The sequence below is a fragment of the Malurus melanocephalus genome, unplaced genomic scaffold (assembly GCF_030028575.1).
Source record: "Malurus melanocephalus ecotype Western Australia unplaced genomic scaffold, MMel_1.1 scaffold_135, whole genome shotgun sequence".
In the NCBI taxonomy this organism is placed as follows: domain Eukaryota; kingdom Metazoa; phylum Chordata; class Aves; order Passeriformes; family Maluridae; genus Malurus; species Malurus melanocephalus.
Genome location: NW_026623367.1, coordinates 1,338,004 through 1,355,708, shown reverse-complemented (window position 1 = coordinate 1,355,708; position 17,705 = coordinate 1,338,004). Strand labels below are relative to the sequence as shown.

Genomic DNA, 17,705 nt, shown 5'->3' with positions numbered 1-17,705 from the left:
TTTTCTTTTTTTTCCTGGACAATGTAGTGTACAGATTGTATGGATATATTATGAGTATTTAGGATAGGAACAGCAAATAGCAAATCTTACCTGAATACTGGAATAAGTTTCCCAGGTACTTTGTGGATTTCACCTCCTTTGGGATATTCAGAATCCATCCAGATATGGACTTGGGGAACTGCTGTAGGTATCAGAGGTGGGGTGGAAAAAGGGACATCCAGAGGTYCCTTCCAGCCTCACCCATTCTGTGATTCTCTCAGACAAAGAGTGCAGTAATTCTGATTTCTAGATTTCTAACTAATGGTGACAATGCCTTCTTTTCTCCTGCACAGCTATTTCCTTCAAGCTTAGCTACCAAACTTTTCCTTGCCACAGGTTTAGTTTATATGGTCACTTTTTTTTTTTTTTTTTTTTTTTTTGTTTTGCCAAGCAAAAAATAAAGGACTCAAAAAGTACAGAGCTGTATTTATGCTTGGATATTGAGATTTTAGGGCAGGTGAGAAGAAGCAAGTGTGTTTAAATTTAATTGTATTTTAATTTAATTTACTTTTCCCCTTCAGGGTGCGCAATGACTTTGATGTGCTCACGAACCGCCTGATTGGCAGCCATGGCTACTGCACTCAGGTGAGTTAGGGGTACAGTTTTGGGATGTCCTGTGCTTCTGCTATGACCTGACTCTGGGAACAGGTGGTATTTCTGATTTTTTTAGGTCAGAGTCATGAAATCACTGCATGGTTTGGGTGGGAAGGGGCCTTAAAGCTCATCTGCTTCCAACTTCTTGAGGAACACTGCGTAGCCACAGTACAAAAGTCCTCTAGCAACAAGAGAAGAACAGGAAGCCTGTCTTTTGCAGCCAGAAGGGCAGTGGAGAGAATCATGGGATCATGGAATCAGATAGGGAACCCCAAGCATCTTTCTGGAAGGAAGGAAATTGAAAACTCCTCTAGTATYTGGAMTGCAGCAAAGCTTTTGATRCTGTCTCTCACAGCATCCTTTTGGATAAAAAGTCCAGCCCACAGCRGTGACAAGGTTCTTCTGTCCCCAGAGGGTGCTGGCACTGCCCAGGCTCCCCAGGGAATGGTCCCAGCCCCAAGGCTGCCAGAGCTCCAGGAGTGTTTGGGCAGCGCTGCCAGGGATGCACAGTGGGGGGATTGTTGGGGTTTTTGTACAGGGCCAGGAGCTGGAATTGATGATGCTGATGAGTCCCTTCCAACACAGGATATTCTGTGATTTTGTGTGATTTTATGATTGCCTCATTTTACTTTGGGAGACTTTGATCAAAATATCTGGATTTTTTTTATAAGCCATTCTAATCCCAAATTAATAAACCTAAAACCACCACATAAATTAAGGGTCAGACATATGTGTAACTTTACCAGTTCTGGATCAGTCTCATGCATATGTTTAACTACTGTTTGCTTTTGTTTTGTTTTTTTTTAACATGTCCCAAACAGGAATTGGTGAACTTGCTTCTGACTGGCAAAGCTGTGTCCAATGTTTTCAACAACGTGATCGAGCTGGACTCTGGCAATGGCAACATCACCATTCTGAAGGGCATCACCAGCCGYAGTGATATCGGTTTGCTGTCCCTCTTTGAGCACTATGATGTCTGTCAGGTATGCTTTCCATTCTCCTGGAATTTTTAATATTTAATTAAAAGGAAAATTACTTTTAAAATCATCTTGCAGCGAGTAAAGCAGCGGAGAAATCACTGGCTTGGTTCAGTTGCTCTGCTCTKTGCTGCAGTGGTGGCTGTGTTGTGTTAGCAGTTAAAATATTACAATTAAAACAGCTGTTAATGCCATGGGATTGTTCCCTTTAATTGCTTTTGATAGTCATATTCCAATTGTTGTCATCCTGAAAATGAAAAGACAGATTAAAACTTTCAAAGGAGTGACAAGGATTCATTTACATCAGGAAAAGCTTGTGTAAGGATTTCGCAAGTTCTCCATCAACAGGAGGTGGAGGATGTTGGGATGGACTTCTTCCCGAAAGAGATGTTCTACCCCCAACAGCCAATCTTGTGTTTGATACAGGAATATTATTTGAAATCTCCTGCTTTTATCAGATGCTAAATTGGATGTGTAGCAGCCCCAGCTGCATTTGCAGCAGCAGCACCTCTCTAAAAGTTTGGAAGTGATTATCAAACTTGTTTGTACTGATCTGATAMAAATGTGTGACTGAAAACAAAGTGTGGTTTTAGCTCCTCCCCATATGGCTGAAGTCAGCTACATTCTCCTACTACTGACAAACCATAATTTTTGTGAGTTTTAATTAACACAATCATTTACTTTATTCACAAGATTTTAAAAGGCTTGAATTCAGTCAAGACAGCTTATCAGTGTATCCAAATCAGATTAATTCAGAACAGAGTGGACTATAAATAAATAAGCTTCTGTTTCTAGTTCACGCTTCTTTTCTATAAACAATGTAACATTTAAAACCTCAAAAAATGGTTATGCACCACTCCRACACTTTTTCCATTCTCTAGTGAGGAAAATGACTTAGGAGTAGCAAAATGGTAAATGAGGTCAGGGCAGGTAAGAGCTATTTCTTACCCACCTGCSCTCTAAAAATAAAAGAAGTTACCCAGAGATTCAGACACCATTTTCCACTTATTCTGCAAATTATATGGTAGAGGGGATCTGYTCCTCCTGCTGTGCTGCTGCTTGGGAGCTGCACTCATGAGCAGGGATCTGTTTTTCCAGGCCAGTGACTTAATCAGTTACAGAAACTCCAGCAGACGTAGTTTCCTTTTTTTTTGGGAGTCTACACAAGTTGGGCATCTGCTGCAAATTGTTCTGGTTTTTATTAAGAATATCTGGGTGTTCTCTGCATTTCAGTTCAGAAGCAATGTCTGCTTAGGGCTGAGACAAAAGTCAGRTTCTCGTGGACTTTGGCCCCAAATYSGGGAGGTTCCACCRTGGCTTCAGCATGAGGGGCCAGATTCTGCTTCCTGTGACAAAAAYTAGAGCAGCTCAGGAAAAAGAAATGCCAGTGGCAGTTTGGAGTGGTGGAACTGAGAATAGAATTTGTCTTTCAAAGTGACTCTTTTATTCCTCTCAGCATCCAATTACAGCGTGGCTCTGAGGCTGGTGACTGAAACCAGCCATGGAAAAGGACTGTCATTTCTGCTTGGGTTTATTTTCTGTTTCCAGAACAGCAGCAAGAAAATCCTGAGCATGCTGTAGGGTGAATCATAGACACGGGAGTCAGAAAACTCCCTTTAGGTCATATCCAGCCAATCTCTCAGGGGATAATTGAGGATATTTTTATGTCCTGTTATATAGCAGGGTTTCTTTTAAAAAACCATATCCGTGGAGTTCCTTTTTGTTCAGTGGTCATTTTTTAGTTGGTTTTGGTGCATGTAACTGTGATCTTAGAGTTTTTCTCACCCATAATATAAATAAATATTTATTTATATCTAAAATACAAGTGCAAGTACAGATTTGCAGGTATTTGTGAATTTGGAGATTTTAATCCATCCTACTCAGTTTGTTTAGAAATACTATTAATAAATCAGACTCCTCATTTGCTTGGCTTCCTCTGATTATAATTTGACTCCTAATCCAAGCTGCCCCCTAAACAATTCCTCCCCATCCGCTGGGCATTTGCAGCTGATGCAACAGTTCCTCCCTTTTTCATCAGCACATCCTGTCCAAAGCTTGTTTTTATTGCCCTGCTCTAGGCTTGTTCCAACTTACATGTAGCAAGGGATATTCATGTAGGAAGGGATATTCAAGATTCCAGGCTAGAAGCAGTAAATCCATATTGTGGAAGAATCCTGTAACACTTTATCTCCCTTTTCTAATATTTTTTAATATAATCCACCATTCCCTTGGCGTGGTTTACGAGTTGCAGGTTTTGTGAGGGCGCGTGAACAGAATTAATCCTCCTGTCAAACCCAAACCGAAACAAAAGGACCCATCCCTTCTTCTCCAGCTATTTCCTGGAGCATCCCTCTGTTCCCCTTCCCTTCATCTCTGCCAGTGTTATTTTTGCTGATTAGAAAAATGTGTGCTTGCAGTGATTTGTCTGGGATTGTTAATGTTTAATCATCGCTCCCCATCCTGACGTATCTCCAGACTCACTGGAGGATTTTGCAGTGTAATTACTTGCTGCAAATAGTTTCACAATGGCAGATGGGTCCCTTCCATCTGTTTCATATGCAAATGTTTGGTTTCACAGCGAGATTCCGTGTTTTAATGGGAAAAAAAGCTGGAAGTCCAATTCTGCTGCTTCTCAGCAGGCAAATTACACATCTTGGGGTTTTTCGTTGTGCTGAGCCCATATTTAAGCAATATCAGTTCCATGTGATTGTACACATTTAATTTAGGAGCCTGAATTGAGATTTTGGGTTTCCAGGGATTTATTTAGAGCACTTTAGGCAATAGAAGGAATTCCAGATGAAATTGRTGGGGGTTCCCTCTGTTTGCTGAGCTGCAGGATGCAGCAGTTCTGTCGCAGGGAAGCTGAGTGGTTTCTCAGCAGGGACAAAACCTCAGAGAAGGGGATGAGGCACAGGAGTGGGCAGGACCAATTTTGGCAGTCCTGGGTGAGAAATCCCTGCATTTGAGTCAGAGCTTTTGSCCTAAATGCCACATTAAAACTACAGGTGACAAAACTAAAAATAATGAAATTCTTTCTTTCAAAATGTCTTGTGACATTAAAAGTTGGAACGGTTGGAGCCAGAGGCTCCTCATGTTTAGGTCATTTAATAAGAGTGAAAAAGGTAAAAATAATCTGCGTTCTCCGGTAATAAATTTAACAGATACTACTGTTATTATCATTATAATTACTTGCTAATTCTTTAATACCATTAATAACCCATTAATATCACTGTACTAATTAACATTAATGATGATCATAGTAACAACAATTCATACAATTTCTGTGTCATTTCCTGTTAGCAGATCTGTGCTTTTTGAGAGTGGCAAGCGCCATTTCCATTTTACAGAGAGGGGTGACAGATGAATAAAAGTCAGAGTGCTTGTCCCAGTAAGTCACCCTGGCAGAGCTGGGAGGAGTTCACACAGGTCTGAATCTCTCATTTTAAAGGCAGTGTGGTGCTGGCTCATGAATTTCACCATCCTTCTGAAAAGCTTGTTGAAACCGCTTTAGGTATGTGCTGTTGTACGTGAAATAATGGAAATATTCAAGGTTATTTGTCTCTTTTGAACCTTCTCTTTGATTCTTCTTTGTTTTCGCCTATTCTCTCGTGCTTTAAGCTGTCCTGTCAGTTAAACCTCCTGTTTTCTGACCTCCCAAATTCCCTTTACTCTGATTTCTGACAGAGTCCCAGTCCCAGTCTGAGCTGTCAGCATTTCAATGGACTGGTGCTTTTCAATTTTCGCTTCTCTGAAAATGGAGAGGGCATTGACAAAGGAATTGCGCACATTTTTCCTATTTCTTTTCAAAAAGAGAGAGAGTAAAGCAACAGAAATAAACAGAATTTATCCGTTAAAATTCCACAGATGGGGGCAATTATCTTTGTTCCCTTTGAAGAAACCGCTCAGTGCTGTGACAAGGCCCTCTCGAATGATTAAATTCAGCACACGTGYTCTGTCCTCTGGCTCCTCACCTGGTTTTTTGCCCTGTGGAATGTCCCTTCTAGAACCTTCTTCCCTGGGAAATGTGTCTCCTGAATAATCTCCTTTCTCCATCAGATGGGCTGGATTCAAGGTGGGGTTGTGGAGGGGGAAATTTAGAAAGGGGGTTTTAGCCTCCTCATTGAGAAACCGGCCACAAAAACGGGCAGGTGCAAAATGGAAGCTGATGGTTGGCTTCAATTTTCCATTGATTTTTTGGGAATGGGGGTAAATATTGTGCCCTGTAGATGCAGCAAAGGGAGCTGCTTTTCATGTAAGACTTTGGTGAGCATCTCTGTAGGCAATAAGCATGAGATATATTCAGATTGGGCTGAAACACGGCTGGCAAAGCCTTGGCCTTTGGAGTAGTCTGTTCTTCATTCCTTGTTTTTACATCTCCCTTTCTAGCCTGGAACTGAATTTTTCCTTAATGAAGTCCCATTGTCCTCTGAGTTATGGTCAGTTGTTTTCCCAGAAGCCAGCCACAGTTGCTGGGGTATTGGCATTGCTTCCTCATCAACATCCTTCCCAATGAAATGGAATCACAGGGTTTTTATTTAGGGCAATAAGGATAACAAACCCCACATGTTCAGAAGAGCTCTGCAATGCTTTGCAGACAGATAAARCAGAAAATGATCAGTCAGATATTTTCCACATGTCTCTTTAGATTATAAACACSTGCATTTGGATCTGGATTTACCCCATCTCACTTTAAGTGCTTTTTAGGCTGAAAATGCTTCAGGTAAGAGTCCAGCCAGCTCCCTGCATCGCTGGGAAATGGGGAGGGTCTGAATTTTTGACAATTCTCATCTCTTCCTTATTTGATTTTACAACAGAGCCTAAGGGCCAATCTGCATTAGAGAGCCTAGAAATAAATGCAGAGGAGTTCAGTGAGCTGATTCCTGCCCTTTGCTTGTCCTTGCAGTGATGAAACTCCCTGAAGTGAATCATAAACACCTTTGGGTAGCGAGGAAATGGCAAAATGCTGAAGTCTAAGAGAGGGTCTGAATCTCTCAAAATTTCTTCATTTTTTTGGGACATTCCAGAAGAGCAGCAGAGCGGGACAAGGATAAAGAAAAGATCTTGAGGCTGCCTTGCACCCTGAGGTCTGTTCTTGCCACATCTGCAGCTTTTTATACCATGGCAGCATTAGGGAACTTCAATCCAAAACCAGTGCTTTCCAGGAGTCTCTTCTTTGCCTTGGGAGTCCTGGGATTTAACACAGATCTCTTTCCTTCTTCCTCAGTAATGTCACCTTTTCTGTGATATCACCCTTTTTTTTTGCCCCAGTTCATTATCAGAAAGATTTCCTTTTCTATCCAAAACCCACCCCTGCAAAAAAAAAAAATAAAAACAAAACAAACCAAAACAAAGCTGCAGATAAATTATCTAAGGCTCCAGTGTAGCAGTAGTGTTTGCTGGTACTTTATGAATACATGGCTTAAAACTCTTCAATTTCTATCTCACCTGGCACAGTCATGAAAGTGCATGAGACTTGCAATGTCAGGTCTCGTAAACATTAATTTTATTTTTCTCAGTCTGGTTGAAATCAAGTACTTAGCATTGGGAATAACTTTACCCTGACAGTGTCCCTTAATTATCTGATAATAAAGCAGTAATGTGGCTGACCTGGTGTTTCAGTGGTGCTGGTGGAGTAGGGGATCTGGGTCTGGGGGGCTCCTGCTGCCCCGAGGGCTGCTGAAAAGATTTCTCATTTTACACCACTGACACTGCAGGCTTGATCCCACTGGAACATTTTTGGATATTCATTGAGTAAAGGTCATTGCAGCTGTGGGGAATAAAACACTGACAGAACAAACAATAGGCTGTTGCCTGAACTCTGAAAGCTTTGTGGGGTTATCCTTTTGTCTGTCAGTCCTACCAGGAATTACTCAGTTTGACAGAACCCAGCCCTTCGTGGAAGTCACACACTGTGATTGCTTGGCAAAGAAACATCTCTAGCAGCTGCATTCAAGGAAAGAAACATAAAGCAAGAAATGATGGATTATAACTAGAAGATGATATGAAAGTCCCATAAACAAGGAGGTGAAATTATATTAAATGATGAAACTCCTGGAGAAAAATGCTGTCAGATTGGCCACATCCAGTGATCCTGCTTGGTTTTGGTATGACTTTCTCTTGGTTCTTTTGGAACACACATGGTAAAAGGTGGCCTTGTTCAAGGAACAAATAAGAGCTGAATGGTGAGGTCCCACCTGTCACTCTGGAATAATTGTGCAGCAATGAGTATTTGTAGGTTGAATTTCACCAGTGTGTGACTACACGCCCAAGTCAGATGCTGGATGGGGAAAGGGACGGCCCTTGGTGGTGGGAATGAGCCCTCTGAAGGTGTTGCTTTTGGAAAGTTGGCGTTTCCCAAAGATCAGAGCAGTRTCCCTGAAATTTGTGAGCGTTCTTAAGGGCTCTGTGAGGGAGAGGATCAGGGTGAATGAAGTCTCCATCAGAATTGAGAACATGCAGCATGAGAGGATGCCTCATTCATTCCCCTCTCGCTTTTTTTTTTTTCTGTCTGAAGATGATTAATGAGCCTGCTTGAAAACCARTACTTGAATAGGAATAAAAATACACCCATTGAGCCCTTATTAAAAATAATACTTCATAAAAGGGATGCAAGTCCCATGTCCCYGATTTGCCTTTGGAATTCAGCCTCAGAGTCACAGGGAACACACTGGAAGGAAGGGCCCTGATCTCTGCCAAGCTCTTGGTGGRTAACACAGACACTCTGCTGAGTTTGAGGGGTGTCACTGAATGTTCCTGCTGCTCTTCCCTGTTCTCCTTCCAGGTTTTGTTCCAGGATCATGAYCACTAGCCAGGCTGCTCAGGGAGCACTCAGACCTCATCAGCTGGACCAGTTAAATGGGGCATAATTCTATGTATGGGAAGGGTCTGGAGGTAGCTGTGAGTAGCTGCTGAGGGGGCTGGGGTGTGTTTAGCCTGGAGAAAAGGAGGTTCAGGGGCACCTCATTGCCYTCTACAATTCCCTGACAGGGGATTTTATTGAAGGGAGGGTTGGCCTCTTCTCCCAGAARACAAGGCACAGRRCAAGAGGAAATGGTCTCAAGCTGTACCAAGGGAGGCTCAGGTTGRACACCAGGAGGAATTTCCTCACTGGAAGTGTGGTCAGGTGTTGGAATTGGCTGCCCAGGAAGGTGATGGAGTCCTCATTCCCTGGAGTACTCAGAAAAGCACTGGAGGTGGCACTCAGTGCTCTGGTCTGGTTCTCAAGGTGGTGGTCGGAGGTTGGACTCGATGGTCCTGGAGGTTGTTTCCAAATTAAATGACTCAGTGATTCTACTCCAACTGAGTCTTGCAGAGGAATCCTCACTCTGAGCATTGTCCTGTCTTTGTCAGCAGCATGGTTCCATATTACATTTTGAGCAAAATACTTTTTGCATCTCGGTGTCAAAGGCAGCAGCTWATCCTCAGCTGCTTTATTGATGTGACCAAAATGAAGACTTCTCCCCTCTGGATTTGAGAGCTGCAGTATTTTTAGACTCTTTGTTGTCTCAAAGTTCGTGCCCTCGCTGCTTTCGTTGAAGATTGTAATTGAAAACTGCCCATTTTGGGGGAATGTTCCTGCAGCCCTCAATCATCTGAACACTTTGWCCTGGCTTCAGGGGGATGCTTCATGCGAGTGGATGTGGCTTTGAAAGTCCTGTATCTCTCTAATCTTTGTCAAATGTTGTTTGATAAAGATGGGAAGTTGCTTTTGCAGACAGACGACGTAGGAAGAGCACATTTTTAGGAGGAGACTGGCTGTTCTTTTTGGCTTTGACTTATCTGCATATTAAAAGATGCATGTTTGTGAGGCTGAATCTTTTCATCTGTGTTTCTCTAATTTTCCATCTTTTGTTGGAACYGCATATTTTCTTTTTTGATAACTCCTGGTACGAGTATTATTGTAAGCTTGTAAAAAAATTCCTTTACTTCCAAGCCAAGAATTTACTTAAAAAGCAAAACTGTTGCATAAAAGGCTGTTTTAAATAGATATTAGCAAAGTAATGAGTCAGGGAACAGTTACTTAATTAGCAGGAGACTTGTTATCTAACATCAGAAGAAATTCTCATTGGGGATGGCAGCTGAGTTTGCCCTTGTAACACTTCAAATATAAATCCTAAATATCAGTCAAGATGAAAACAGAACTCCTTATCACTCAGGGTGTTTATTAGATTTGTAATTACATCATAATAAATGTTGCCTTGTGCCTTTTGGCGTTTGCCATTTGCCCCTGTGCCCAGGGTGAAGAGCTGAGGGCTGCACTGTAGGAGCTGTACCCACAAATATGTCTCTAGAAATCAGGTGTAACAATTTTTTTTTCTTTTAAAAGTCCCTCAATTTCCACCAGGATTTGACTGAAAGCAAAATGTATAATTTCAGATTTCAGTTTCCCTAAGCAGTTCCTCYGAGATACAAAACCCAGCTACACTGCGGTTGGTGTCCCCTTTCCCCATCCATTATAGATTAACTCTCTTGAGTATTTGAGTTTAAAACCTCAAAAAATGAGTATGAAATTTGTTTTTAAGTACTTTCTTAGAGAATATTCAGGATATTTATAAATAAACTTTCAAACTTTCAAAAAAAGGACAAAGGCATAGAAAAGTCTTTCGTTAAAGATTTTTTTTTTTCCTGAGCATATTTCATTTTTAGAATAACGAAGCAAARCAAATGCTTCCATTATTGCAATCTTCAAAAGCTTAAAATACATATTTGGACTGTGGAAATGATAAAGTGAAGGGAATTTATCTATTCTTTATCCAAGAAGAGATTTTGGGCTTGATTGAGTTGCCCATGCCTCATGGCACTTGAGATCCTGTAACTGGCTCCCAGTTGCTGTTGAACAATAGCAGAGCCTCCCATTGATCCTGGGTCATGTTCCTGACCTGAGCTCAGTGTGGTTTTACAGCTGTTGCAGAGGACAGGGCTTTCCTTTGGTTCTGCCCATCTGGGATCTGATCTTTTTGCTGTCCTTAGAGCACTGCAGCTGCATTTCAGTACCTGCCATAACTCAAGGCTTAGGGTTTGCTTGATATTGATGCCTGATGATTTTTGCCTTTTCTTTTTACATACCTTTTTATGTATTTTCTATACCCTTTTAGATATTTTTTGTACCCTTTATAGGTTCCTTGTACCCTTTGCCTACATGCTTGCAATTCTTGCAGCCTGATATTCCAGCTCAGTTTTGGGGTTCTCCAAGGCAGAGAGACCAAACATCCTCAGAAAGRGGTCAATGTGCCCTGTGGTRTCTTAAACTAGAGATCAGCCTTTGCTGGAGCCTTTTCTCTGGGACACATTGTGTAAACTGGGCTCTGACCTCATCTGGAGGGAGATTCTTTAAAATAGGGGGTCATTACTTCATTTGTTAAGTTTCTTATTGGGGAATTCTAGATAGAAATGCTAATTTCTAAGGCCTATAAAAATTGTATATGTGTTTTACAATGCGTGCATCTCGGCATCTTCCACCTTTGAAGAGTTTTGCATCTGGGATCCCATTAAATACCGAGGAAAAAACCTTTAATCCCCTTAACCATGTCAGCCTCATAATTSTAAGAACAGCTGAAAGGCAGCAATATGCTCCATGATTTACCAGAGCTGGTAAATGGTAAATCTGATCTGCTTCATCAACAGTCATTAGTATTTGTAGACTGCAATTAATAAATGATCTTATAAATTTTATGTTTTCCACCATGAATTGTTTCTCCCGCCCAACCCTGGCGATGCTCTAATATTTTGTGTTTTTCTTCTAGGTTGGCTGTTACCTGAAGACCCCCAAGTACCCMATTTGGCTGGTCTGCAGTGAAAGCCACTTCAGTGTGCTCTTTTGTCTGGAAAAGGATTTGCTCAGTGACTGGAAAGCAGGACGGAGGTTTGATCTCTATTACTACGATGGYTTGGCCAACCAGGACGAAGAAATACGGTTGACAGTGGGTATGTGCAGCTCCCTGACTCTGCATTTCACCTCTGGGGGGCAGAAAGAAGGATCCAATGATACAAACAGTGATGGTCACAGGCAGTAAGTGTTCATTTGAGTGCTGTTCCCTAATTTCCRCAATTAGTTTTGGTGATTAATTATGTTCTGCAGGGAAGTTTTGAGGATAAGCTCTTGAAAGGGTTAACAGTGAGCGTGTGTCACTTCATACACACTGGTAAATCTTTCAGTGGTGTTGATTTCCAAGGAGCAGGTCGTGATTTCTGGCTTGTTCCTACTCCCAGGTCTATAAAATACATTTTATTGCTCTCATTCTCCTTCACATCATCGCACATCATTTCTACAGGCACAAAGGGCTGGTCTCTGCTTCCTTAACCCTCAGTGCCTGTAGGAAAACAAGCAGAGAGGAAACATGAAATCCTTTTTCAAGGCAAGAAGATGCCAATAATCTGCTAAAAAAGTTTATAGTCTCTTACCTGCCTGGAAGCACAAGCCTGCAAAAGATCTTCCAACGTGTTGCACTCCTTGCAGGAAATGGTGCCAAATTACACAGCTGCTCTTACAGTAACTCCATACTTCTCCAACTGGAAGGCATTTGAATGAGTATTCTGATCCTTAGAAAGCACCYACTTCAGTACATTCTCCACCACTGAAGTCCTGTTAACTAATAATATCTTACTTACCCTTTATTTTCCTTCCTTTGATATATTTGTACAATCTTATCTGTGATTCTTTGATTACCAAATTCCTTCTCAATCTCAAGGAGCCACTCTGCTGTGGTCTGCTCTTTAGAAAGAAGTTGTGTCTGTTGCTTATTTGCAGCAACACCCAGGTTTTTGGATGGGATGGGTGTTRTATGTTCTGCCTGAGTCCGTGTGGCGAAGCTGTTCATGTGCTGGGGAGCAGTCCACGAGATTTGGTAGTGAATTCAGTCATCTTCCTGCCTGTTATTAATCCTCTTATTTCAAAGAAAATCCCTGTCATTTTGTTGTAGAGGTCACATTTCATATTATCTCAAAACCAGATCAGTTTTTACAGGACTGTGATTGCCAGCTGGTTCCCACATCCCAGATAAAAGTGACATGGGTGATGTAGCTCAGCCCAGGACTAGAGATACATCTTTTTTATTGCGTTGTACCATATAACATCAGGTCCAAACTAGGTATCCTGATCTGTCTTTCCATCACCAGGAATGCTTCAAAAATCGAGAGCTGCCAGGCCCTCTAAGATCCCTGGATTAGAAATTCCCCAGAGTGTGCATAATTTTTCCCTTTACTATCTGCCCTGTCCTGGCGTTTCTGTGTGTTTCTCCTCAAAGCCTAAAGGTTATGGAGTTGAAGAAATCTCTTTGTTGTGGCCATAGCCTCTTCCAGGGATTTGTCCCAGCAAAGCCTTTGCTATCTGAAATTCCGCAAAAGGCAGTAAAATGCAAATATTTCCATCATTCCTCAAAAACACCCTCCTGGTTCTGGCTGTGCAGTAATCCCTTGCTGTGTCTGGAGAAAACTGTAATTACTTCACATTCAGGAGGTAACACTGCCCAAACATCTGAGCCATGCTCTCAGGAGCAGATGGAAATGTCAGAATGCTAAATATTGCTGGTATTTCCCCCATGGAAATCCCAACGAGAGGTGATTTTGGGCAGCTCTACCAGGGGATGCAGCACGGGGTGCTGGGTGCTGCCCCAGCCTCATCTCCCTGCTGCTGGGTGGCAAAGCTGTTGGCTTTCCTTTAGCAAGAATTCCTTGAAATGGGAATCCTGATTGTAATTAGGTTAAATTACTGTCATGGTTACATTTCAGGAAATCCTGAAGAAATTGTGCTGGGCAAGAAAGGCAAAAAAGACAGATAAAAGAGTAGAATTCTGTTTTGGGAATGATAACAATTGCTGCTTTCTTTTGAGAATTTGCCCTGCTTCTCTTTCTCTTTGCCAAAATGCAGACAAGAAAGACAAAATTCCTTCCTAAAAATGGGCAATGTGACATCAGCACACCACCATAAAAAGAGGAGAGTTCCTCAATTTTTCCACTGGGGTAGGAATTTCAGACAGGCAGAAAAGAGCTGTAACTGCTGGCACTCAGTTTCTCACTGCCTAAGGGTAGAATATATATGTTTCTTGCCTGTTAGTCTAAGATGATTTTTTTTCCTTTATGATACTTTTTTCCTATTTCTTTGTATGGAAACCCTCCATTCAAACCTTTTATTTGGAAAAATTTAAGACTAAAAATGACAGAATTCATCGAAGTTGGCAATTATTGGGAAAGGCAGTCAGGGCATGTGCCTGGCCTGGTACCAGGACTATGGTCAGGACAGTGGCTTAAATTGCCCCTGGGGAGGTTGAGATTGGATATTTAGAAAAATTTCTTCACAGAAAGGGTTGCCAAGGATTGGAACAGGCTGCCCAGGGCAGTGGTGGAATCACAAGCTCTGGAAGTATCCAAAAATCGTGTAGATGTGACATTTAGGGACAGGATTTAATAGTGAACATGGTGGTAGTGCTGGGTTGATGGCTGCACTTAACAATCTGAGAGGTTCCAGCCTTTATGATTCTAAAATTCTGTGCTCTAAACTCTTCAATGTTATGATAAAAAAGTCTCTTTTAAACTTAAAGGATACCTGTGTACCTCTGAGCTCCTGAGGATCCAAAGGAAAGCCACCAGTACTTCATGTACTTTCAAATATTGTCCTTTGCCCTCTACTGCAGCCCTTGCAGTTTTCTGTGTGTGTTTGTACCCATCAGATCAACACACAAAGGAGAGCCAGGTCCTTTCTGTGACATGAGAGAGCCAGATCTGTGTGAGACTGGCAGCTGTGAATGTCAGGACAATCCCCTCCCATCCTGTCTGCATCAGTCTCACTGAAGCCGACCCAAATCCTGCACCCTCCCTGGCTCGGTGTGATTCTTCACTTGCCGCCGATCCGTTGGCTGGGGGACAGACAGAAAAGAAGAAAGGAAAAAAAAAACAACCCTGGTCTGCTGCAGTTTAAATGTCTGACTCCAAAACAGGAAGCAGCTGAGCAGACTGACATCCAAGCTGGTGGCAGGATGTGTCCCTGGGAAGTTCAGCTCTACTTTCACTGCTGACAGATGCTGCGTCTGAGACAGTGACCTCTGTGTTTTCCCCGGAATGCTGCGATTGCCTCTCGGTCCCAAAGGAATGTTCACAGCCTGGGGAGGCTCCCTGATATCCCACACAGCATCATCTTCTCCTCCTGTGCTCAGCTGGCAAGGGACAATATTCTTTTCCAGGCTGAAAGAGCTGTAACCCAGCTTGGAGTGGATTTGGGGTTTCCTATTCGAGTGTAGCGCTACCACTGTCCTTAGTGTCTGAATAACAAAAATTGCTCAGTAATTACAACATAACATGAAAACAAAAGCCTCATGACAACTCTCCAGCACATTATTTTATCTTCTAATCTGTGGTTTTCCTTGAAACCATCTCTATAGGAGTAATCTAACCACGGTGATCAGTGGTGGAYGTGGCAGTGGTTGGACTCAAATGATCCGAGAGGTCTTTTCCTTGGGGATTTTTTTGAATAGAAGTTTCCCCAACCACTAACAATGTGTGTTATGTCTCTGCAGATACAGCTCAGGTGTGCCCTGAAAATAAGGAAAACGATCTTACTCCTCCACTTGAGCACTGTATTAGGACAAAGTAAGTGAAATTACAGGTTTTTATGAGGTACATTCAGTTGTCGATACAAGTAATGCCCGTGAGGTTGGAGCACAGTAAAAAGTGTGGCAGCTAGTCAAAAATTGCATTGAAATTAAAAATTTACTTGAAATTTAATTGAAATTGAAAAAATACTGCTTCAAAATCTGAAAGGGTCTGAATGGGCCAGGCTGTGATGACATGTGTTACACATTTAATTGTGTGTTGCTGTAATTAACATTGAAATGTCCAAGGTGTTCATTCTTAGAGGAACTTTTGCTGCATCACCAAGGACTGACTGTGCCAAATCCAGTCTGAGAGCACAGCTTGGCTGCTGCAGATCTAAATTCAGATTCCCAAAAGTGATCGAGGCCTGTTGCAGAGGTATAATGAGGAAAGGAGAACATTTATTCCATTTTCATCAGTCTTTTGTGAAGGGCAAAAAGGGGGACCTGGGTGTTATTTTCAATGCATGAAGCCCCACTGAACAGTCTCAGTTTTCTCCAACTGTCTGTGAACAGCACAGGGTTTGTCAGAACCTCAAGACTCCACATTTTGTGCAGTCATTCCTGGTAATTCTTAGTTTATATTCTCTCCTTAAATACAAGGCTAATTCCTGTGGTGTTGGGATTTTCATGCCCATTTTGAGGCCTGTAGGGTATTAAACACTGGACTTTTATGCAATTTATCCAAGTTGTGAAGTTAATGGGAACATTTTCAGCTCAGTGAGACATGAAAGAAGCAAAATGGAGAAATTCAACTGGGTAGAAAAATCAGCTTTATATCAATTCCAGCACGGCTTTGAAAGTTACTATCTGAGTATCTCTGGAGCAAGAAGTAAAAGCCTCATTGTCAGGGGCCATAACATTTGTTAAATCAGCAAGCCTGGCAGATTCAGGTTTCTCGGGCAATCTCCCTCCTGTCATTGCTACAATTTGCTCTGAAAAAAAATAAAAAATCCTGCAGAAAATAAATAAATAAGGACAATGGCTTCCAGTGAGTTGATCAGAAAGTCACAGAATGGTGGAAGAGGCGTCCTGCAAGATGACAGCAGTGACACCAGCCCAGCCTTCCTGCACACACGGATTTGATTGATTCTCCCTTTACAGGGACACTTAAGCATGGCTGCAAACTGAAATAAATAATGTATAACCTCAAAAAGCCCCACAGGGAGAATAATGCATGCAACAACTTTAGAATATCTCCCATTCCTGGCATTGTGTCAGAGTTATACAGTGCTTGTGGTGCTGCTGTTTGTTTATTTTAAGTTCCCTGCTTTAATCTACTGGAGAAGTAAATTACCAGCGAATTCCAGTGTCAATTTATTTTGTTTGTAGCATTCTCAGCACTGTCTGATGTACCCTGGGCAGTCTGGCTCCTTGTTTTCAGTGTTCTCCCTTTGCTTTGAGGGTATTTATTTAAGCGTGGCCTGGCTGCAAAAGGTTTTTCATGTTAAATTTTTCCTTTTTGTTTTAAGAAGTTTTTCTTCAACTACCAAACAATATATAAGGAAAAGTTAAAGCTAACACAATTAACCAAAATGTTAACTATTTGGCAGGTAAAAAAGGGGATTTTTTTATAATACAACTGTGGAAAACATTCCTAAACTAATTTTTAGTAAAATCATCAGACCAGGAGCTCTAATCTATTTTGATGAAACTTCTTATCATACTTTTCTCAGACAGAGCAGAGAATTTCACAGCCTGAGCAACCGGACGTGAGACAATTAGTTATCATTAATTGGTTTTATTTTTAATTGGAGATTTAATTTTTAATTGGGGGGTTTTCCTTTCATTCACATGCCTCAGTTCTGGTTTAATCCATAACTAGCCTTTTTTTTTCCCCCAATACCTGAACACCTCCATTGTGTAAAACGCTGAGTTCTGTGCCTCACATCTGCCTGCTGTTTGTTGTGTTGTTCCCTCCTAAAGGGAAAACTCCATAGGTGATAGGCTGTTTCTGCATTTAGGTTTTAATAAGAAAAATAAAAATAATAATAAAATTTAAAATAAAAAAATAAATTAAAATTAATAAAACTAGCAATAATAATAATAATATAKAAGAAGAAGAAGAAGAAGAGGAAAATACTATTATTAGTATTTGGTATTGTTTTAAAACACGTCAGTAATTCAGGGTCAAATGTCCATGTTCTGCTCTTTTCTTATCCACTAAATTCCCTTTGTCTCACTCCAAAGCCAAACAGGTGAACTAAAATATCCCCCAGCCCCAGTTCCATGGAGGGCTAACAGAAAAGGCTGTGACAATGACTGAAAATAAACAGATAATAGTACAGATAACCTGTATAATGATAATAATCTGCATAATAATCTGGACTCAAATGATCCAAGAGGTCTTTTCTGTGGGGTTCTGTAGGAATAGAAATTATAGATAATCTCTTATAATAATAACAGATAATAAACAGATAATACCTGAACTTAAACAGAAAGTATAACAACCACCAAAATTGAGACAAGTTGCTTTGTGGAAGGTTGGAAAAATAGAAGATGATGATGATGA

The 17,705-nt window shown here is 41.3% G+C and overlaps 1 protein-coding gene across 1 annotated transcript in view; it reads left to right on the top strand.

Annotated features, from left to right (window-relative positions):
• MINDY4 (MINDY lysine 48 deubiquitinase 4) overlaps nt 1-17,705 on the top strand; it is a 65,143-nt gene that overhangs the window by 43,031 nt on the left and 4,407 nt on the right. Inside the window, exons 13-16 of the mRNA XM_057370887.1 lie at nt 561-624; nt 1,455-1,616; nt 11,354-11,534; nt 15,119-15,191. Coding sequence (XP_057226870.1) covers nt 561-624; nt 1,455-1,616; nt 11,354-11,534; nt 15,119-15,191 — 480 coding nt within the window. The remainder of the gene's footprint in view (nt 1-560; nt 625-1,454; nt 1,617-11,353; nt 11,535-15,118; nt 15,192-17,705) is intronic.